This window comes from Anguilla rostrata, chromosome 3, assembly GCF_018555375.3.
Source record: "Anguilla rostrata isolate EN2019 chromosome 3, ASM1855537v3, whole genome shotgun sequence".
Lineage (NCBI taxonomy): Eukaryota > Metazoa > Chordata > Actinopteri > Anguilliformes > Anguillidae > Anguilla > Anguilla rostrata.
Genome location: NC_057935.1, coordinates 22,256,875 through 22,279,096, shown reverse-complemented (window position 1 = coordinate 22,279,096; position 22,222 = coordinate 22,256,875). Strand labels below are relative to the sequence as shown.

The following is a 22,222-nucleotide window of genomic DNA, read 5'->3' as shown; positions in this document are numbered from 1 at the left end:
TTTCAGGTCTCCTCCAAGACAAGCGGTGCCAACCAGATGCTTCTTTTCACACCACAGTCGTGCATGCACAGAGCTGGGGCAGAGGAGACCCAGACATGCGTGTGCCTTCGGGATCTCACTTCCAGGGCACAACGCACATAATTTTGCATCATTTTGTTTAATTTTAAGTAGCTTTTGGCTCTGCCAGTGTAAAATAATACCACAATGTGAACTTGCAACACATTTTATTGTTAAATTAATGCATTTCACGAGTTCAAGTATATTGTAGAGTGTTATGAGCTAATTTCTGGACTAGTTAGCACATTAAATGACAGAAATTATTGTGAATTTGGGAAACTTGCAAGCTTGCTATACTGCTATCTTCCCTCACTAGCTACTGCACAAGATCCCACATCGTAATTTATTCATTCTCTGACCTTAGCAGCAGCCTAGTCCATTTCACCTTCGTAAGTATTCTTCCTTATTCTTTGCTCCTGTCCCATACTGAATGTTGCATGGTATGGAAATCCAATTGTTGCTTTTATATAGCTTATTTTGTTACATGCTGTGGCTACCTCCGTGACTGGTTTAAATATAATAATTCATCTTGGGTATATACCAATCGCTAGCGAGTTTACAACGCCCTGTCGCCCTAGAAAAAGGACTTGTTTGCTTTGATTTATGGATTGAACAGATCTGTTATGTTATCTTTTGTACAAAAATTATTTGAAAATGTCATTCTCCCCTGGTCTCTGGTCACTGTTGCATTCAAGCTCGTAGTCCTAGTTTCCTATTTTAAGAACCCGTGTGCTTACTGTTTTAAGGGTACAGAGGGGTCCTGCCTCTTTAAAATGGGAGTGACGTGCTTGGACTACACTGAGTGGTTGATCTCCTTATTTCCTCCTTATTGCCATCCCCTGATGAAATCAATTGGGCCAACTACTACCTTGCATTTAACTTTACCATTAACTTTACCATACAGTAAGTCATGTAACTGTTTATGTGCAACTGTTTCCCCTTGATTTGGTTGTAATGGGAGTGTGATGTGAATCAGAGCTGAATATTATTTTATAGCACTTGGTGCAGTGGGTGGGGGTTACAGGAGGTTAATGGGTTCTGCAGACAATAACTAAACACTTGGGTGGATTAATTTAATCCAAAAAGTGGTAGTAATATATCAACTCCCCAGCCAGACGTGGGCAAAGTCTCTTAAACCTGGACAATGCTGAGGATTAAATAAGTCGGTTTACTTTCATTACTACGGCATACAGCTTTAAGAACAGGAGGACAATGGAAATGCAGTGGCATTGGCAGCCTGTTCCACAATCAGCCCCCATTTTGATTCTTCTCCAAATCTTCAGACTTGGAGTGGAACTTTCCCTTTAGCAGGTGTCCTCTTCTTAAAGGTTTTAAGATCCAGTTTATAAAAAACAAACCCAGCCAAATCCTGCTTTTTAGAGATTTAATGGTTTAATTGTTTTTCATACGGTGCAGCTGTTTTATGGCCTGCCAGACAAATTGACCCTTGTGAAATAATGCAGGCCACTTAAGTAGCAATGATTTATATTATGACACATTGTACTAGTTTTCCAAGGCTTGTGTGCACTTTAGGAGTAACACGAACACACCGATCCTACAAGACAATCTGAACCTGTAGTGTTCAGGCCAAACTTATCTCTTTTACCTGACAAAACACCATTAAAGATGCAGATATATATTTGGGTTCCTTGATGGCCACTGACTGGCAGTAATGCTCCCTTTTAGCTCAAATATTGCTTATGTTTTCACTTTAAAATGTTACAGCAGGAATATTATTTTCCAGGTATGAACATTATAAATGGATGCTTCTCTTTCAGTAATTACTGACAATTTCATCAATTCAACTTATCAGTGTTAATTATAACCATGAAATAAGGCTGACACTTTTCATATTGCTTTAAATTTAAATCCTTGCGAGCCAGGTTTTTTAAATATGTCGAATAAGGTATTTCTTTAAGATTGCTTCCACTAGAGAGTGTCAGACTGAAAACAGGATTTCTCCTTTTCTGAACTTAAATGTATAAAATTTGGAGAAAGAAAATGCAGAGAGAACTCAGTAGTTGTGCTTTTGGAGGTTTTAAGCTCCTTTGTTTTCTGTTATTTTCCATTAGTCAAGTTCTGATTCCCCTTCCTATCAGATACTGGGAGTCCCATCACATGATAATTGGGAATATTCTGTGGTTAAAAGGGATTTTTCCACAAAGCTCACACACATACAAACAACCTCATGTTTAAAAGTGCGCTGGGTCTAGACTTGAGGGAACATTCAAACAAAAAGGGCTGTGGTGAGTGAGTCAGATGTTTCTTGTTTTAGGCAGGGTAATTCCCCTGTAGTAAATCTGGGGACTTCTAAAATTTCTAAGAGCTACAAGTAAATGACTGACTGGGATGATGATGGTGACGGTGATGATGATGATGGTTATGAAGATGATGATGATGATGATGATGATGATGATTCTACTAAGTGGGCTTATGATGGTTCAGCTGTATTTCAATATTGCCCGGCTATGAGGCATCGGAGTGGTTCTCCTTCAAAAAAAATAAATAAATAAAAATAAAAAACCAACATTTGAAAGTGTTTTGCTGTATGTGCTTCACATGTATCGGTCACCCATCAGCCCCACTGGAGCTGGGCATCAGGTCTCACTTCCCACTCCTAGCCTCCTACTACAGTACACCGATGCCTAATTCTGCATATCGCCGGGAGAGAGGGAGAGAGGTGTGAAAGAGAAACAGAAGGAGAGAAGAGAAGCATGGGGGGGGTGAGGTTCTGGGTGGATCACAAAATGTACATGTGGGAGAGGTTTTTCCAACTCTACATGAAATTATCACTCATAAGGAATTTTCACATTTCCATGCATGCCAATAAAGTAAATATATATGGATACTGTATTTCGTGGTTTGGATTTCAAGACAAAAAACTATAAACCAAATTATACAAACGTACTGGTGTTTGTAAAAAAGATCAAAAGCAGGGAATTTGGGATATAAAATCTCTGGAGTGGCTTAACACATTGATAGATTGTCACTTGTGTGGTATTGGAGTGTGTGCTAGACCCATACCCCCCCCCCCCTCCCTTTTTGGCACTCTCTGTGATTGCTGTTTGCTCAGCTGGATCTGTGTGGAGCTGCCCTCCTCCACAGACACACACATGCGCACGCACTATTACAATATCATTATATTTAAGATATACTCCTTCCTATATTTGAAAAGCATATATTAAAGATATTTAAAAGCAGCTGGCATGAAGTATAAATTGATTTTTAATTAATTTGTATTACTTCAAACCTACTTTAACATTGTAAAATGTATTGTGCTTGCAAATAACATGCTCATACATTCCAGTAGTATAGTCAACATTACAAGTGTATTTTAGGTCTCACATACCATTTATGAAGTCCATTAGATACTCTACATGCATATTTTTGTGTATTGTTTATTGTTTTATAACAGAAAGCAGCAGTTTTTGACACACAACCATTTTTATCTGAAAACAAAGTGAAATATGATTTTTTTTTTTCTGCAAGTGGGTGTTGCTTTCCAAGCAGCTGAAAGACTCAGCATAATAAATAAATTCCACTACAGTCTGCCAAGCATGGAGGTCCAACATGACATCTGTTTGTGCCTCCCCAATGACAAGTCATCCCTAAAATAAGAAGCCCCCCTTCCCAAAAAAGAAATAAATCTCTCTCTCTCTCTCTCTCTCTCTCTCTCTCTCTATCTATCTTTCTCTCTCACTCTCTCTATCTATGTATTTATATATTTACATATATGCAATATGCAGTGAACTTTTCTGTCTGAGGCTCAGATGTGAGTGAGCTGGAAGATCTGAAGTAGGCCAACTGCCAGAAAAAGAACTAGAATCCGATGACCTGTTTTCACACGCTGAAACAGCAGTAAGAGTGAACAGGTCACATTTAAATACACAAATTTTGATTTTAGAATAATTCACATATTAATTAGCGGCACAGCAGTGTGCATTTATATACATCAAATGTTATGTTATATAAGTCATTGAACATCATTACATTATCAAGAAGTTCATGAATTCAGTCTGTGAGAAAATAACAGCGATCAGCTAACGCACTAGCCTCAGGTTCCCTTTTAGCTAAATGCTGGCTCTCCATGAGTAAATCCCATCAGTGCGTGCCTGAAGATCTATGAGATAAAGGGAGAAAATGGTTGTAGTTTAAAAACTGATACCGAATCATCCACCCCCAGTGTTTGTGTGTGAGCTGCAGGAGAAATGCAACATCCGCAGTGAGAGGACCGGCTGGGGTCAGCCAGGATCCACCCGAAACTGTCTGTGCACACAATCAGGACACTGACCACAGACCACAAACTGCACTACTGATGCAGGGTCTCTCTCACACTCTCACACTCTCTCTTGTGCTAGCTTGTATTTTTCTGAATGGCAAATTACAAAGAAAAATCATCCCAGATTCCGGGAAAAAGCATTAGATTAGCACAATCAAAACATGAGTTACAAACAAAATCTAAACATTTACTCGCAGGAAAACCATGTTTCTCTGACATAAAAATAGCTCTCCATGTTGTTGTTATACTGTGATAACATCGCCATCTAGTGATAGAAATAGCTACAGGAGCTGCAGATACAGGTATGCTCTGAGGAAAATTTAACAATGACTATTTAACAACGACTACAATGGTGCTGTTTCATAATCTCACAGTTGGCAGAATTTATTTTTTAAACCATCCCACCTAGACAATAACTGAATTTATGACAAACTGTGAGCACATTAACAGTTCTGGAAAAATTAAGAGACCACATAAAATTTCCACTTTCGCAATTTATGGGTATGTATCTGTGTGAAATCTAACTTCAGATATTCTTTCATGAACTATTGATTGTATTTGATTTTAATTTCAAACAAAAATATTGTCATTCAGATAATTTATTTCAGAAAATGACTACTGGTCAAAATACATAGCGTTGTTATACAGTGAATATTGCAAACTAAACTAATTCCAGTTTATACCATAGCCTGTGGAAATATATATCTATAAATAATATAAATGACAACATCTTCACTTACAAGGAAGGATTCAACAATCAATTTTTTTTTTGGGGGGGGGGGGGGGGGGTTGGTACCCCCATAAAAAATGATACTTGGGAGGTCCCTCATAGTATTATGGTTGTAATAAAGGGCAGTACCATTCTTGAATGTAGTGTTATTGGCTGAAGAATAATCGTAACATGCGTTCTTGGGTACCTATTCTGCCCACGGTCACAGTCAGACTTACTGATCTGGGGCCTCATTTATAAAACTGTTCTTAGATTTATACTTGAACTTAGCCTTAAGATCATTTCCGACGGTGTGCTTATGTTCAATTCATAAAAGATACTGATCATAAAAAAACCTTGCTTATGCAGGTTCTAAGAAGCCCATTTGTAACTTACGCACCTGTGATCTATAAATCTCAAATTAACTTAAAATTGACAGCACCCGAACGTGCCTTTCAATCAGCGATTTCCCCTTATATAATGCTAGCACAAATGAGGGTTTAGTCAGGAATAACCATGGACCAAAAGAGAAAAGCAAACTTTTTGGAAGATCATCATGCGTAAAAAAATCATTCCGGTCTCTGAAAACTCTCTCCCTTCTAAAAGCACGGTTTTCAATGTCTTCCAATAACGCAAGAACAGCCATGGTTAGTTTTTTCTCATTTGACACACTATTTATAGAACATCGCATCCTGTTTTTAATTCAAAACACCTTGCGTCTGGAAATTAATTCCTCACACCTTTAATTGATAATTCCTATCAAATTGTTCATAAAGCTAATGCAAAGTTCACCACAGGCTAGGACGCATATCCGTCCCAATCTGCAATACCCCTACATAACCAGCAGGAAAATGACTTACGTCAATTTTAGACTTTGTGTAGAGATAAGATCATTTACATGTCAAAGTAAGGTTTTATAAATAACTACTTATACGTGGTTTTCTGCGTAAGTCATACTTAAGATCAAAATTGATGATAAGTCCGTTCTATAAATGAGGCCCCATATTGACTCTCTGCATAGTCATGAGCGGGTACAGATGCAGCCCACTCGCTCAGTTGTCTCCTGCTCCTCAATTAACAGAGTATGCAAAAGAAGCTGAAGTATTTCAATGGAAAGAGAATATCTAACAATACAGCATGTGAGCCAGATACATTAGTATCAATATATACTGTTCTCAAAAGTCACCAGAAATGAACATTGAAGTGTTTATCAAATATGTTATTCCCCCAGGACCCTCCTAGCACCGACTGATTATTTTATTTTTTCAACAAAAGTTACAGGTTCAGTTCTGAATATACTTAACCTTATCTATTTTGACAAATATTTAGATACAAAGTCTAAAAAATATGCAGTGTATGCAGTGTCAAAATAAACTGCAAAAATACCTAAACAATTTCACTTGAGATTCTCTGTATTTTTTACTGTATTTTTACAAATGTCATATAATAGCCAACGTCAAGATAGTAAAGTCATGGTTATTCTCAACTTCTGTTAAGATCTTTAATTACCAAACAAGCAAACAATCAGGTTATTGGTCTTTCAGACCAATCTTTCAAATAAAAGATACACTGAAAATACATTTGAATAAAATGTATCTATCAATATATTTAACACTTCACCTCACCATCTGGGCATATATGGATTATTTCTGTCAGGTTTTTAAATATATTTTAATGTAGTGGAATGTATTTACAATGTATTGCAGTAGATTCCATAAGGGTTAACTGCCCAACTTTTTACACATTTAGCATTGGATATTTACTCAGTTATTTAATGCATTTACTTATTGTATTGTCATGCATGTACATACATTTCCCTCTCCCACACACAGTTTCATTCCCACATATATTTTTGTATATACTTGTATGTATTTTAAATTTATTTATTCATTTATTTTGTTTTTTGCACTGGTTGCTTATTGTTTTCTCTTTTGTATTGAGAACAGCATGCTACTTCAATGCTGAATTTTCCCTCTGGATCAACCAAATTATGTGTATCTGTACAGGACAAAGGTTATAAAGGAATCTGTTCAAAAACACACTATAGCTTAAGAGCAGTTGTAGGTCAGTACTGTTCTCTCTGTACCCTGAAGAATCAACATGCGCTGTTGTGTAAAGCTGCCCAAGGTTTAATCACCTGAAAAAGTTAAAAACATTTTTTATTTTTTATTTTTTAAACCTTGGACCCTGAGAGAAAAGAATACTGGCAGCATAACTGGTTGTGGGAAAGACAGCAAGAAGGTTTCACCGTATAATTTCTACAGTTTTAAGAGCTTTTGAGACACTGGGGGTAATAGGTAAGATGACGTGTTCTCTGAGATGAAGTTGAGCTCAATGAATAGACTTTTCATACATGTAAAAAAAAATGTTTGATTTTTTTTTTTGTACTTACTCCAATACTGTATTAACTTTCTCTGCTATGTACTGCATAATATTACCAACAGTATTGAAAGCATTTTTTTTTACTATAATTGACACTTCACATATTGTCTTTCAAAGTTAAAACTATACAACCTGTACATGTGTTACATAAAGGCCTTCACATTTAATATGGCGGCATAAAATAGCCTGTGAATAGCTGAGCTTCATTTTGTTAACGTTTGAAATGTCTTGTTTTCTGACGCATGTTCCTTCCAGTAGAAAATGTTCCATGTATTTCACTTCACTGTCATGATGGGGTTGATCCTCTTGGGCCAATGCTGTGAGTTCTTTATGTCTCTGCTCCTCAATACTATGGCATGGGTGCTGATGCCACGCTATCGGGAATGAGTGTACTGTAGTATATGCCTTCATTTGTTCATAGTAAGCATTATTAAGCTTGTGCCTGTATAGTTTTTATTTGGCAGGATTGTTTTTGTCTGATTCTGATTAGGCAAATGTGATTTCAGTGCTAGTTTGTACTTGGCAGGATTGTTTGTTTGTTTGCTGAACAGGTTGCCCTACAGGGTTGGAGTCCTGATCTATGTGGTCACTTCTGGCACTACAATCTTTACTTCACTCTAGTGTGTTTCTTTTGCACCTCTGCACCTTGAACTGATGCACTTGTTGTACGTCGCTCTGGATAAGAGCGTCTGCTAAATGCCTGTAATGTAATGTAATGTAATGTATGAATGACTGCAGTGTTTTAAAGGGTGTTGCTGGTGTGTTACAGCACATGAGCAGGAGTGCTCTGGCTCACAGCTGCGCATTTGTGAGGAGTGTATCGCTTCCAGTCCCGGCTGTGCCTGGTGTAAAGATAAGGTGAGAGGCTGGAGGATCGGCGTAAGACCCCAGACTGGCCCTCTCATAGGCCAACCTCTACCACACAATGTAGGACATGCCTGTGTTACTCGCTGTATGCCACTGCACATCGATGGCACTGTTAAACACACCTGTATTACTCATCTGTATGACACACACCTGTAACACACATGTATTAATACGACCTGTATTACTCATCTGTGTAACACACATGTATCACACACCTGCATGGGACACCTGTGTCATACACCTGTATTACTTATCTGTATCAGACACCTGTAAGACACACCTGTATTACTCATCTGTATCAGACACCTGTAAGACGCACCTGTATTACTTATCTGTGTTTCACACCTTTATGCCACTCCCATATGCACACACCTGTATGACACTCCTGTGTTTCTGATTGTCAGGGCTTTGATGAGATGGTTCGAGCGCCTGCTCACTGTGACACGCACGCAAACCTGCGGAAGAAAGGTTGCCAAGAGCGGGACATCATAGACCCAGAGAGCCGCCACTCAGTCACTCACCTGTCTGGAAGAAAGGGCAGGAGGGCCCATCTGAGCCCACAAAATATGAGTCTAGAGCTGCGGCCAGGTGGACACTCTCCATAAACACTGCAGTGCAATTTCAATAACGATCAGCAGCTGCTTTCATTCAGAGCAACTTAAGCACAGATCAAAATACAATTGCAATCAGCAGCTGCTCTTATCGACTAAAACACAGATTACAATGCTGAAAACACAGCCATACAAAACACTTACACATTTGTCCATAGAATACATTAAGATGCTCATATACACATGCACATTTTGCATATTCATGTACACACACACACACAGGCACACACACACAGAATTACACATGTATGCATATTTACAAATATACGTACCCAGAAAAGGACATGTTAACATGCAGAACACACGGTGTAGAAAAAATAAGCACACTCGCTTGATGCTCCAAAAAACAAATTATTATATTTATTATACTGTAAACAGTTCATGTTTCGGCCACACCGGTCTTCATCAGAACACCGATTGTGCCCCTCTGTTGCAGACTTCAAAGGGTCGTACATAAGCCATACGTCATAATGTTTTATAATAGTGGTGATAATATATATAATCTTCAGCAAATAAAAACTACAAAAAACACTAATCAAATAAACCTGGATCTGGGCAGATATAGCAAACAGATCACCTTTCAGACAGTCTAAAAGAAAAGAAAATAGTTCCACACACACACACACACACACACACGCACACACACCAGTGCCATTTTCCCTCTGTTAGAGCTGTGTCCCTGTGGTTCTTCCAGGGAGACCCCTGACATTTGAGCTGCAGGTGAAGAGGCCAAAGAAAAGCCCGGTGGAGGTGTACTACCTGACGTCGTTCTCATTTGTTGCAAAGCACAGCGCTCTCAGAGGGACTTACCTGGGTGGGCAGGTGGTCAGTGCTGTGCAGGAGGTCAACCCAGAGGCACACGGCATAGGTAACTGAACACACTATCACTATGTGTGTAACTCCATAAAGATATAATATTATAAAATACAATACTAATATACAGGCTGCATATTCAATTATGTCATGCAACACTCTTCATAAAAAAGAATTTTCTGATAGAGCAAAAATACCCTCTTCTGTGAGAGAAAGTCAATCACCTACAGATCACTCAGCATGTATAAGATAAAAACAGTGTGATTAGTTCACTTTGTGTGATTTGTATTTTTTTTAAAACAAAGTAAAGTCTGACTCCAGGCCTATCAGAATGGCTTTTGACAGTTTTCAAATCACCTTTCAAACAATTAATGCTGTGCTGAGCTGCTTACCAAAAGAAGCATCTGGAACCCATGCTGCCTATCTCCTGTGTGTCACAGCTTTTGTCTCCTGATTAGCCTCTTCCCTGCAATTCAGATCAGATCTATTATTTTAGATTTGTTGAATCTTTATGTTGTCCACATATATATACTCATTAATTATCACCTCTTGTGTTTGGCAGGATTTGGGCTCTTTGGAGATCAGCAAAGTGGGTGTGGAGAAGGTGGACTAGGGTGCAAGAAGGTTTTCAGCTTCTCACACTTCCCCAGTCTGGAGCCCCCAGCTGACACCCCCAAATCTGGTACCCCTGACCCACTGGCCTCCTCTGATGCTGGGCTGCAGGCCCTGTTGCAGGCTGTAGTGTGTGGGGTAAGTTCTGCTGCAGGTTGTACTGTGTGCGGTAAGCTCTTGCTGGGCTGCAGGCTCTGTTGCAGTAGGAGAGAATATATGACCCAGCCTGCTTCCTTTACCATCTCTCTATAACATACACCTTCTCCCTTTACTTGACAGGACCTGATTGGTTGGGGGGAGGGTACCCGCCTGCTGGTCTATGTGTCTAACCACGGCTTCAGCGCTGCCGACCAAACTCCAGATAACAGTACAGCTGAAGACAGGGGGCGCTGTCACCTGACAGAGGGCCAGCAACACTTCAGCCGCCAGCTGGTACACTCTTACAAATGCAGTGATTTACTTGTGTGACACTGTAATATTGATGCTAAGATAAATGCTGTTTTTTCCATTGGTCTGATGCAGGACTACCCCACTGTGGCCGAGCTTGCATACAAATTAACAGAGAACAACATTCAGGTCCTTTTTGCTGTCACTAAGGATGTGGCTGAAAAATACAAGGTAAAGGAACAAGACTTAAATGCACCTTAATACCTGAAAAGGAAGAGACTCAACACTGAACTGGAGACAGTGTAGAATGTACATTGAAGCACAGTCAGTGTTGAATGCACACTCAACAGCAGTCAGTGTAGAATATATACTCAGCTGGAGTTAGTGTTGAATGTACACTGAGGCAAAGTCAGTGCTGAATGTAGACTGAGGCAAAGTCAGTGTTGAATGTAGACTGAGGCAGATTTAGTGTTGAATGTACACTCAGCTGGAGTTAGTGTAGAATATACACTCAGCTGTATGTACGGAGCATGCTCAGTACATCTCTCCATGCTCTGTTTCAGGAGCTCAGTGACCTGCTCCCCAAATCCACTGTAACAGTTCTTCCCACGGACCTCCGCAACATCAAGGCCGTCATCACAGATGCTTACAGAGTCAGTCCCCTCATCATGAATTCCGTTTCAGGGTCTCTGTCTCAGGGCGACCTGAGGCTGTGGTTTCACTCACGTCTCCTCTAACAGGCGCTATCGTCCACACTGGTGGTGAGTCACACGCACGTTGCAGGGCTGAAGGTCTCGTACAGCTCAGAGTGCGATGGGGAGCAGGAGAGTTCAGTCCGGGGGGCCTGCAGCATCCCCGAGAAAAGCAGGAAGGTATGCATGTGCCTCTACCTCATGCATTGGCAGTCAGAGACCCTGCCTCACCAGCCTGGAGTCTCAGTCACCGTCCATTAGGGGTCTGGATCGCATGTTAGTCTCAGTCACTGTCGATCAAGTCTTGATCATATGTCAATTGCAGTCACGGTTCATCTGGAGTCTTGATCATGTGTCAATCTCAGTCACTGTTCATCTGGAGTCTTGATCATGTGTCAATCTCAGTCACGGTTCATCTGGAGTCTTGATCATGTGTCAATCTCAGGCACTGTTCATCTGGAGTCTTGATCATATGTCAGTCTCAGTCAGTGTCCATCTACAGTCTTGATCATATGTCAGTCTCAGTCACTGGTCATCTGGAGTCTTGATCATATGTCGGTCTCAGTCAGTGTCCACCTGCAGTCTTGATCAAACAGTATGTCAGTGTCAGTCACTATCAGTCTGGCATCTGGATCACATGTCAGTCTCAGTCACTGTCCATTTCATTCCCACCCTGCTGGTTGGAATGATGCCTCCGTGCCAGGTTAGCCTCAGTAACTCCTTCTTTTGATTGTTCTTTGTTTCCCCGCAGTTCTCTCTGAACGTGACAGTCTCCTCCAACTCCTGCCTGGAGCCCCAGGCCCTCCACCTCCAGCTGCTGGGCTCCCAAGACAGGCTGCCAGTGGATCTGAAATCCACCTGCCACTGCCAGTGTGGGGACGCCCCCGACCCACGTTTCTGCAGCGATTCTGGAAATCTCCGCTGTGGCGTCTGCAGGTGAGCGGAATCATCTCCCCCGAATCTGGAGGAGCAGCAGCTCTCCAGCCTGTCCATCCAGGAGCTCACCACAATTTTAAATGACCTCTAACTTCTTTTAGAGGGCAGACCCCTCTAACCCCTCCAGAGAATGCATACACAGAAATATCAATGCAATGTTCCAAAAATTCATTGTAATACCACATTTTACAGGTATTACGAGGTATCAAAGGACATTTTTTCTTCCTATGCAAGTGCCACCAAAGACTATCTGCTGCATCCCAAAGCGGGGTTGATATAGTTAATTGTTACTAAATCAAGGCCAGTCTCTGATAAACAGGTCAGAGCATAAAACTTAGGCACTGCTTTGCTTCTCTCCCAGCTGTGACCCTGGCCACTTTGGGGAAATGTGTGAGTGCTCCACAGACCAGAGTGATGCCCCCTGCAGGAAAACAGAGGGAAGCCCAGTGTGTTCAGGGCGAGGATCCTGTGTGTGTGGGGATTGCGAATGTCAGACCAGGAGCAACCCGGCCGAGAGGATTTTCGGTCAATTCTGTGAATGTGACAACTTCAGCTGTGATTATCACAATGGCATAGTATGTGGAGGTATGAATGGTACCTTCTTACTTTTAATCTCCAACCAGCTCACAGTATAGCTCCATATCCTTCTCTATTGCACAGCTAGTTCACAGAATCACCCTCTCATATCACTCAGCATCTATTCCCTCCATCTCAACGCTCAGCATGCTCCAATCTACCTTCACATCCATCCTCTATTCTCCAATCAGCTCACAGCATTACCCCGTATCCTCTCTATTCCCCAATCAGCTCACAGCATTAGCCCATATCCTCTCTATTCCACAGCAGCATTACCCCGATCTCTCATCAATAGCCAGCTTAGCCCATATCCCTCTTCCAATTCCCCCCTCCTAATTTTTTCATGCTCACAGCATTACCATACCCATTAATCCCCCCTCTATTCCCCAATCAGCTCACAGCATTAGCCCATATCCTCTCTATTCTCCAATCAGCTCACATTATCACACTCCAAGCCTTTATAATTTCATTATATTTATATTTTATTTTATATTTATTACCTTTAATCCAGAGAAATTTACAAAGATTACATTTTCTCTGATTGCGTACTATATTTTCTGTGCGGAAATTTGGATTATTGCCCAAAAAAGATCATATATTAATCCCTCCTGTCTTCCAAACAGTTAATAATTTTAAATCTCTTCTGTCATTCACTTTCATTAAAATCAATTAAAATCAAGGTTCCTGAAATCAGCCGTTGCTCCCCCTGATGACAGACTAAAGAAGACTAGGGTGCTGCAAGTTGCCAGCCATGTACTGTACATGCTGATCATCATTTTTTTAAAGTCATGACCTCCTCTTCAAGAGCCACAGCATAAACACCCTCTTCTCTGGTTGTGTGTGGAAACAGAAACACTCTCTCCTCTGGTTGTAAGAAATGGCCGATGTGTTTGGAAACAGAAACACTCTCTCCTCTGGTTGTAGGACATGGCCGCTGTGTGTGTGGAAGCTGCTTCTGTGATGAGGGGTTCGTGGGCGCAGCCTGCGACTGTTCAACAGCGGTCGATCAGTGCAGGAGCCACGATGGGTCACTGTGCAGTAACCATGGCAGCTGCCAGTGCAACATGTGCAAGTGCGAAGATCCTTACCATGGACCCCTCTGCGACACTTGCCCCACCTGCCAGAACGACTGCGGCGCAGTGGCGTAATGTCTTCTTTTTTTTTTTATGCTTTTCCCCCATGGAATGCCTGATCACATTCACCAACACTCACAGTTGCAAACCGAGTTGTTGATTTGGGCGAGCACAGAGGAGCATGGATTATCAGCTGCCACTTCCTAATAACACTGTAGCTTTATAGATGGGCTCGCACAGACGTGAGTCAGAGGAAGATGCTTCACGTACAGCTCAACTGGCAGTCTGTGGGTGCCCAATGAGATGCTGAAATTCTGGCTGATTGAAACCCACCATTTCCTGGCCAACACTAGAGGCAATTGTGTATCACCTTGAAGGGCTGCACAACTGGAACTGATCTGGATTTGATACCAGACGTGGGGCCCATCTATGCACTAGAGCACTACCGTACAGTGCAGTTTTGAGGAATAGCAGAACTACATGTTACAAAGCTAACTGGCGTAGTTACATTTCCCAGTAGTGTGTGATAGCTTTGCTACTTTGAAAAACAGCTAGATTTCTAGTGGTTGTTTGGCTAACATGGGCACATTTACAGTAATGTGGATTAATGTGTACTGTCCCTGTAAAAAATAAAAAATGGAAAAAAATTTTTTTTTACCCAAGTAGTGAAGTAGTGCGGACACAGCTATAACTGCCCCGAGCTTTAACTGCCAAATAAGGCCAACTTTTTCAAATGAATTTAAATGGCAAAAAAATGTAAAATAAGGAATAGATATATCGGTCCACAGAACTGCTACGACTTGGCAAGCAAAACTTTTCCTGCGATCTATGGCCACTTGACATGACAATGAGGTCCAGTAAAATCAATACATGTAACAAGTGCTTTCTGCCCAGAAACTTTTCCCTCAGTAGACTACAGTCCTTAAGCCAATCATGTCATGGATGAGGAGTCAGATTTTGCATCATTGCTGTACTCCTCTCATTATTCTTTCAGTGCATCTCTGAGATTAAGTTACTTGGAAGTGGAGTTATTTAGTAATGCAAGGCACCGCTTGTTAGCATTTAAATAAACAAACTCATTTGGGGAGTGTGATTCTTAGTGGAGTTTAGGCAAAGGAATGGAATATTTCAGGTTTTAGCCAGTTCGATTTTGCTTGGTGAGTTTGTGGCTTTCGATTCATGAAATCATGACTGAACAAGTGTCAAAGGTGTGTCTGCTTAGCTAACACTGCAGTTATTTGTCATTAGAACTTTTACAGTGAACTCGCGATTAAAAGGGAAGTTCATGAGAATTCATCTTGAACATTTCTCAGCATTAACCAACATCTGACATGGCCCATAGGTGACCTAATTTATGTTTTTTTCACAAAGTAGCTTTAATATAGATAGCTACATTTTTAAAGTAGCTTTTATTTAGTTAACTACATTTCTCTTATTGTTAGCTCTGCTATAGCTTAACTACTTCCAGCATCAAGTAATTGGTAGCTTAGTTAACTACATTTTGAGAATAGCTTCCCCAAAACTGCTTAACAGATACCTGACCGTGGGGCCCATCCATACACTTAAACAGTGCCTTAACAGATACCAGACTATGAGGCCCATCCATGCAACACAGTGCTTTAACAGGATGAGCCACCCAGCAGCCAATGATGTGGTATTTTAGATTATTTTACAGTTTAAACAAGGCTTTGTAATAAATATACTGACATACATCTCTCTTCGTCAGTCCCTGTGCAGAGTGTTTGGTCTCTGGGTCCGGCAGGGAGAACTGCCTGACCAAATGTGCCAACATCCAGCACACCATGGTAGACATTCTGTCTACAGGCAGACTGTGCCATAAGAGAGATGCACAGCACTGCGTTATGTCCTACTCAATTTTCAAAGTGGGAGGGACTGACAGCTACAAGGCTCAAATCAAAATGCAGCGAGGTGAGTCGCCTCCAGGTCCTGCTGAGTTTTCTCTGTCATTTTCAGCTCTGATTATCCTCCATTTTATACCCACAACTATGCCTATTCTTCATTTCAGAGTGTTGAACAATACCATGAGGACTCCTTTATGGCTCAGGTTAGTTGACTCATTTTATGTGTAAAAAATAACTACAGTGAACGGTTTAAATCGTTATGCAGTTTTAACGTTTCATACAAAATCTGGAAATATAACTAAAAACAAAAGGAGTCAAATCAATCTGAAAAAATCTTTTCTTATTTATATTCTTAAGTGTCAGCAGAACAGGCGAGCATAGGTGGAAATAAGGCTCAATACCACAGTGATATGAGGATATAGTTTTTAATGTATGTAGTAGCTTTCCAGATCATGTGGTAGAGGCAGACACTTTAGGGGTGTTCAAGACCTGCCTTGACATAGAGCAGAGCATCCTGACAGTATAATATCCTTGAGGGTCCTCACTGTATGAACTGTAAATGATCAGTGTAGAGGGGCTGAATTGCCGGTTCTCATTATGTATTCTTATGTTCTATATGGGCTGATTGGCCTGTTCTCCTCATTATGTATTCTTATGTTCTATATGGGCTGATTGGCCTGTTCTCCTCATTATGTATTCTTATGTTCTATATGGGCTGATTGGCCTGTTCTCCTCATTATGTATTCTTATGTTCTATATGGGCTGATTGGCCTGTTCTCCTCATTATGTATTCTTATGTTCTAGATGGACTGCATGGCCTGTTCTCCTCATTATGTATTCTTATGTTTTTATATTCTAGACAGGCTGAGTGGCCTGTTCTCCTCATTATGTATTCTTATATTCTAGACAGGCTTATTGGCCTGTTCTCCTCATTATGTATTCTCATGTTCTTATATTTCCAGCATCCACCTGACCTGGCATCAATATCAAGTCACAAATGCAATATTTTCACAAAACCTTCAAAACTATGATCTAACAAGCAACCATCTCTTCAAAGACCAAAAGCTGCAACACAATGTTTTCATATAATTAATAATAATGAATAATTAATAATGAAATAATTGCTAGAGACTTGACTTTTGACTATGTGAGACGAAGTGGTCCTGCAGTGTCTCCCCCCAAAGTTGAAATGATACCAACCCCTATGCCCAAACATTTCCCTTAAACACACCACACGCACCATCTAACCAGTAATTTATGTCTTAGTTTTGACTATACTAGAGAGTCGTTGTGTGCAAGAGGTTTTCAGGTCTCTGAGTTTCTCAACCCAGAAATACAGCTTTGCTAAAAATAAGTGTCAATTATGTTTCCAGCAACACATTGTGAGTGCTCAACGGACAAGGCCCTAAAATTCAAATTTGTAAATTCACATGTATTCACTCTGGCAGTCAGTCAAGAAATACTCTACAGTACAGTCCAACAGCTAGAGTGTACAAAGTTAGTTTTTAAGATACTGACAACTCGGTTTCAGTTAGTCTTCTTTTGTCTTTAATGTCCTAATGTCACATGGTTATGAGATTTAAGGGGATAGTTCACTTCCTGTGTTTTTTTTTTTGTTTTTTTTTTTTTTGTTTTTTTTTTCAGTTTTAGTGTATGTGTTTGATCAGCAGACAGGTATTCTGTGGATATGAAGGATATTTATGGGAAGTTTCTGACAGCCTTCTGGCTGTATACTGGTTGTTACTGGGGCATTCAGGGGTTTGTAGTTTAAACAGAGAAAATACACTTAGGTCATTCCAAAGCAATTTATACAGCAATGGTATGCCTCCAGTGGTCATATCTATGCACATTACCAAATTATCCTTAAAAAACTAAGTTTAATATCTTTAGTTAGAACCATTACCTACGCCACATGCAACTCAAGATACAGGCACTGTGCAAAAATTGATATCTGTGCTCATAATTGTGGATAAATGCTAGAAAAAAATCTTTTCACATGTACAGCTTCTGGAAACATAACATCGGTGTACGAGCTGATTTGGAGTGTTTTATTTATTTAGACCACAAATACCTGAATGGCTCAGTACCTAATATAAAGCAGGTTGTATTCAAAATATGCCTCTGCACACAAAAACTGAGCCAGTCAAGGACACGCAGTACATAGAAATAATATAAAAAAATTCTGAAAAGTAAACTATCCCTTCTATAGTGATTAGTAGTTAATAAAAATACAATATTTACAGCTACACGAAAAACAATGTCCACACTGGATGGTATAGTGGCCTGTACACGTCTTCATAAGACAGTTACTGTTTTAATCAGATACAGCATGTGTAATATGGATTAAATTCTGAAGTTCTTCATCACCATTAAAACATCAGAAAACAGACTACTACCAAATTAGTTTATCATGTGGCATATGCATATCATTTTAATGTTGAATTGTTAGTAGTTGAAATTGCTTTTACTCTGGAAAATGTATTGTGAATAACAGCACCAATGTTTGCTTTCCAATATTACATTCATTAATACATTTCTTTTTTTTAATATCACATAATCACCCAAAATGGTACCTAAAGTCAACTATGATGACATTCTTCAGATCAAATTTTATTGATTTATTTTTATTTGTTTACTTTTTGTTGTTGAGTGACTTACATTTTGTTAATGTTATTGAAACATTGAGGTCTGTATGGTTGGACACAGGTAAACAGATTCTTTGCAAAGGGCACGTTTACCCAACTCTGGTTCAAGTAACGCTGTGTTCCAGCCACAGCTCTTCCTGTTTCCTGTATTTCATATTTTATAAACATTCAGGCAAATCTTTTTGAGAATGATGCTTGTTTGATTAAATCTGAGGGAATTAGACTTGAATACTTAGAGTCAGATGCTCCACAAAGTACCATTCCATATGGGAGGGAAAGAGCATCAAATTATGGCTTGGTGGGGCATGCCCCATACCTATACGGGACCAAAGGTTTGGCACTTTTCAGGGTTTCCTACAGAAATGACCACAATGACCACAGATTCTCAGTCTTTGAGAACATTAACTTCTGTACTTTCTGATCTCATGTATACACACAGAATTCAGATAGAGCTTCACACAGCCACATAATAAAGCTCCAAACTTCCTTAATTTGCATTTTCTTTTTCCTGCCAAATCTCATAATAAATGCTCCAGTCCCACAATCCAGAATTCTCCTCATTGGACATTTAGCTACATCTGCCAATAACAACATCTGACCAAAGCAGTCAGAGGTACACTACATGGCCAAAAGTGTGTGGACGCTGAACATCTCATCCAAGACTATGGGCTTTATTATGAAGTTGGTCCAACCTTTGCTGCTATAACAACCTCCACTCTTCTGGGAATTGGACATGAAATTTAGGAAACAATGGGTAGCTTTGCTTTGGAATATAACCTATTTAAATGAGCTATGCTAGTCAATATTGTGTAACTTGGCCTCACTTTGTTAGCAATACTTTTAATGGCAGATTAAAAGCATTAAAGTATTTGACAGAGATTTTGCACATTTTAATTTATGACTTATAGACAGTGTTTTGTATGCCTGAGTAACTTGGCATTTTTGTACATTGAAAATGCTTTTTGTTGAGACAACAAATACACCAGTGTTACAAATAAAGACGTGAGGAGTTTCCGAATTGTTATTTGAGGAGACTGGATGAGGTCTTAACATTGTAAACAGCCGTAACGTAATCATTTAATCACACGTGATTTTTCTTGCTTTCTTTCTGACTGGAACGGTCATTCAGCACAGCAGTCAGAGAGGCTGAACCCAGATTGGACCACTGGGAAGCATCAGAAGGACTTTGGGCCTAGAAACGGGTCAGAAAGACTGGTCTGAGAAACGGGTCAGAAAGACTGGTCTGAGAAACAGGTCAGAAAGACTGGTCTGAGAAACAGGTCAGAAAGACTGGTCTGAGAAACAGGTCAGAAAGACTGGTCTGACAAACAGGTCAGAAAGACTGGTCTGACAAACAGGTCAGTTCTGAAGGCTCGCAGTAGATTTGAGAAAGGAAGGTACAGTAGACAGTTTGAGCTGGTAGAGCAACAAGAACATCCCCGCTGAGGGTTACATCCAGTGAGTGACATGTGCACTCGTCTGACCATCCCTGTCCACAGGCATCTTACAGCTGCAAAGCACAGCAGGACTAAGAGGAGGGCAGAGGGATTCATGGAGAAGGACTGAGGAGAAAACTAATCTCAATTTCCATTCATATCAGAATAAAGCAGACATTAAGTGCTGATATTAAGTCACAAAATGAGACTCGTACACAATGGCAAACTGGGTTGCTCCCTGCAGAACTGCCTCCATGCAGAGAGATGGCTTTTTATTGGACGGTAAACGTGCAGCATTTAAGAACCCCGCCCACCACCCCAGATGTCAATCAACATAAAACTAAGCCAATAAACAAAGCAATTAAAATGGGCATGTCTCGTTATCAGTTCTTAAATCATGAAAATCAAAATAAATTGTGTAAATACTTCTTTCTGCCATTTAAATATACTGAAAAGGGAGCATTCATCTGAACAACTTATCACGGCTCATTTGAACACTACTGAACATTTCCACATTGAGGACTCAACTGAGCAGAAAGACAGTTTCTCATTCCTCAAATGCAGGCCTTTAATTTGCGTGATATATTTAATATCATATAAAAATGGGAATGGAAGCATTCCGACAGCGTACAGTACAATCCCCCCCCCAACCCCCTCCCCCCACCGTTAAAAGCTTGTACTTTCTGCTTATTAAAATACACTTCAGTATCTACTTAAGACTAAGGGAATTATGTAGTACTTAGGGGTACAAATCCAAACACAGATCTTCTGCCGCTTCACCATAATAGCAGCTCAACTGCTGACATAGAAGGTCAAGAATCTGACGAGCCACCTGTTCTGCATTTCAGAATCAACAGAATCAACCCCCTGTCTTGCTTGTAAAATATGGTGTCAGAAAGTCTATCCACGCAGTTTGAATTGCAGAATAGGACAGTGGTACTGAAAAATGTCTGAAGTAAGAATTAGAGTTTTTTTTTTCCTCTTCCACCAGAACTTTCCAGAAAAACAAGCATACAAAAAAAGTCATTGAGCAGGTTGGTATTTATATATAAACTATGTTGAAATTTCACATGTATAAAATCCCCCCCTACAGCTATATATGTGTGTGTGTGTGTGTGTGTGGTGTGTGTGCGTAGTGTGGTGTGGGGTGTGTGTGTGGTATGTGGTGTGTGTGTGTGTGTGTGTGTGTGTGTTGCGTTTTGTGTGGTGTGTATGTGTGAGGTGTGTGGTGTGTGGTGTGTGGTGTGTGTGTGTGCGTGTGCGTGTGCGTGTGTGTGTTAAACATGCAGAACCAGTGGAGAGATGCAGAAAGAGGATGATTCTCAGGATCCCTGCACAGAACACAGCTGAGAGAAAACAGAGAGTTCTGGGCTAAACTCTTTCGATTTGGCATCGACGAGCTCTTCCAGCCAACAGGCTCTTTTCTTATTTTTTCCTCCTTCGCCTTCATTAAAAAAACATTACCTTCCCGCTTCATAACAGAATAAAAATCCTGCAGCAAACCAAAAATACCGTCTCAGGTTTCCAGTTTAAAATTGCGCCTTTGCATTATGAACCTGAACTTAATAAGAACAGAGAGGACACTAAAAAAAAAAAGACCAGAAACATTAAAAAGTACACGCGTGGAAATTTAGGAATGGTGTTACGGCAGGGTGGTATGAAAGCGAAGTGTGATGAGTCGCCGGGGGCGGGGGGGAGGGTCTCGTATCGGGGACGAACACACACAGTCTCAGTGGCTGATTTGAGTTTGGCCCCTCCCCAAGCCCCAACCCCCCCTCTCAGGAGTTCAGGGAGAACTGGTCCTGCTCGATAGGTTTCTTCACCCAAGCCCCGAGCCCCGCCTTGTGGAAAGCCTTAATCAGCGCGAGCTTGGCCACGTGGTACTCCAGAGCCACCTGCTTGGCCTCGTGGTACAAGCCTGGCCTGGGCGTCTGGAATCTCAGGGTCGAGGAAAGCTGTGAACAGAAACGGGTTGTCACTCACACGAGCACTTGAAAAAAGGAGAAGCTGTACGTGTTCAGTTTTTCCAAGAAAGCATCGACAAATGCGCTCGCATGCATCCGGCCACATATTTTGCTTAATGACTAAATTCTCCTGAACCAAATGCGTTCCTTTCACGTACGATGAACTGTTACTCAAATATTGTGCTTCTGTACTGAAATTAGAACATGAGAAAGCCTGTTAACAAGTATAGGCCATTCAACAATTCTAGGCTCATCAGTCTGCCTTATATCTATAGCTCCTGCCCTATGTGAAGGGTGGTCCTAGGCCACTCCATACATGCT

At 40.6% G+C, this 22,222-nt stretch overlaps 2 protein-coding genes across 7 annotated transcripts in view; one reads left to right on the top strand and one right to left on the bottom strand.

The window, feature by feature from the left end:
• The first annotated feature begins 7,086 nt into the window (after positions 1 to 7,086).
• Positions 7,087 to 17,082, top strand: LOC135250481 (integrin beta-1-like). 4 transcript variants are annotated; one of them, XM_064326796.1, is made up of 16 exons: positions 7,088 to 7,342; positions 7,686 to 7,746; positions 8,197 to 8,285; positions 8,699 to 8,882; positions 9,600 to 9,773; positions 10,281 to 10,468; positions 10,610 to 10,762; positions 10,853 to 10,948; positions 11,281 to 11,370; positions 11,458 to 11,589; positions 12,161 to 12,345; positions 12,707 to 12,930; positions 13,846 to 14,065; positions 15,721 to 15,923; positions 16,021 to 16,059; positions 16,819 to 17,082. In XM_064326796.1, the coding sequence occupies exons 2-15, from the start codon at positions 7,689 to 7,691 to the stop codon at positions 16,026 to 16,028; spliced, it is 2,004 nt and encodes a 667-aa protein (XP_064182866.1). In that variant the 5' UTR covers positions 7,088 to 7,342; positions 7,686 to 7,688; the 3' UTR covers positions 16,029 to 16,059; positions 16,819 to 17,082. The 4 variants fall into 4 exon arrangements, with proteins under 4 accessions (XP_064182868.1, XP_064182866.1, XP_064182865.1 ...); XM_064326795.1 differs by having other exon boundaries at positions 7,683 to 7,746; XM_064326798.1 differs by lacking the exons at positions 16,021 to 16,059; positions 16,819 to 17,082 and having other exon boundaries at positions 7,087 to 7,342; positions 7,683 to 7,746; positions 13,846 to 15,811.
• A 3,076-nt stretch (positions 17,083 to 20,158) lies between these two features.
• The window catches only part of LOC135250479 (double-stranded RNA-specific editase 1-like), a 40,965-nt gene continuing 38,901 nt past the window's right edge, over positions 20,159 to 22,222 (bottom strand). For all 3 annotated transcript variants that reach the window (XM_064326794.1, XM_064326793.1, XM_064326792.1), the window contains exon 10: positions 20,159 to 21,892. In XM_064326794.1, the coding sequence (XP_064182864.1) occupies positions 21,716 to 21,892 (177 nt within the window). In that variant the 3' untranslated portion in view covers positions 20,159 to 21,715. The remainder of the gene's footprint in view (positions 21,893 to 22,222) is intronic.

What these genes read in the sequence shown, in the direction of transcription:
- LOC135250481 (XM_064326796.1), top strand. Translation starts at nt 7,689, where the DNA reads ATGTTCCATGTATTTCACTTCACTGTCATGATGGGGTTGATCCTCTTG. An exon ending in CCCAGAGGCACACGGCATAG is followed by an intron (nt 9,774 to 10,280) that starts GTAACTGAACAC and finishes TGTGTTTGGCAG; the next exon opens with GATTTGGGCTCTTTGGAGAT. An exon ending in ATGTGGCTGAAAAATACAAG is followed by an intron (nt 10,949 to 11,280) that starts GTAAAGGAACAA and finishes GCTCTGTTTCAG; the next exon opens with GAGCTCAGTGACCTGCTCCC.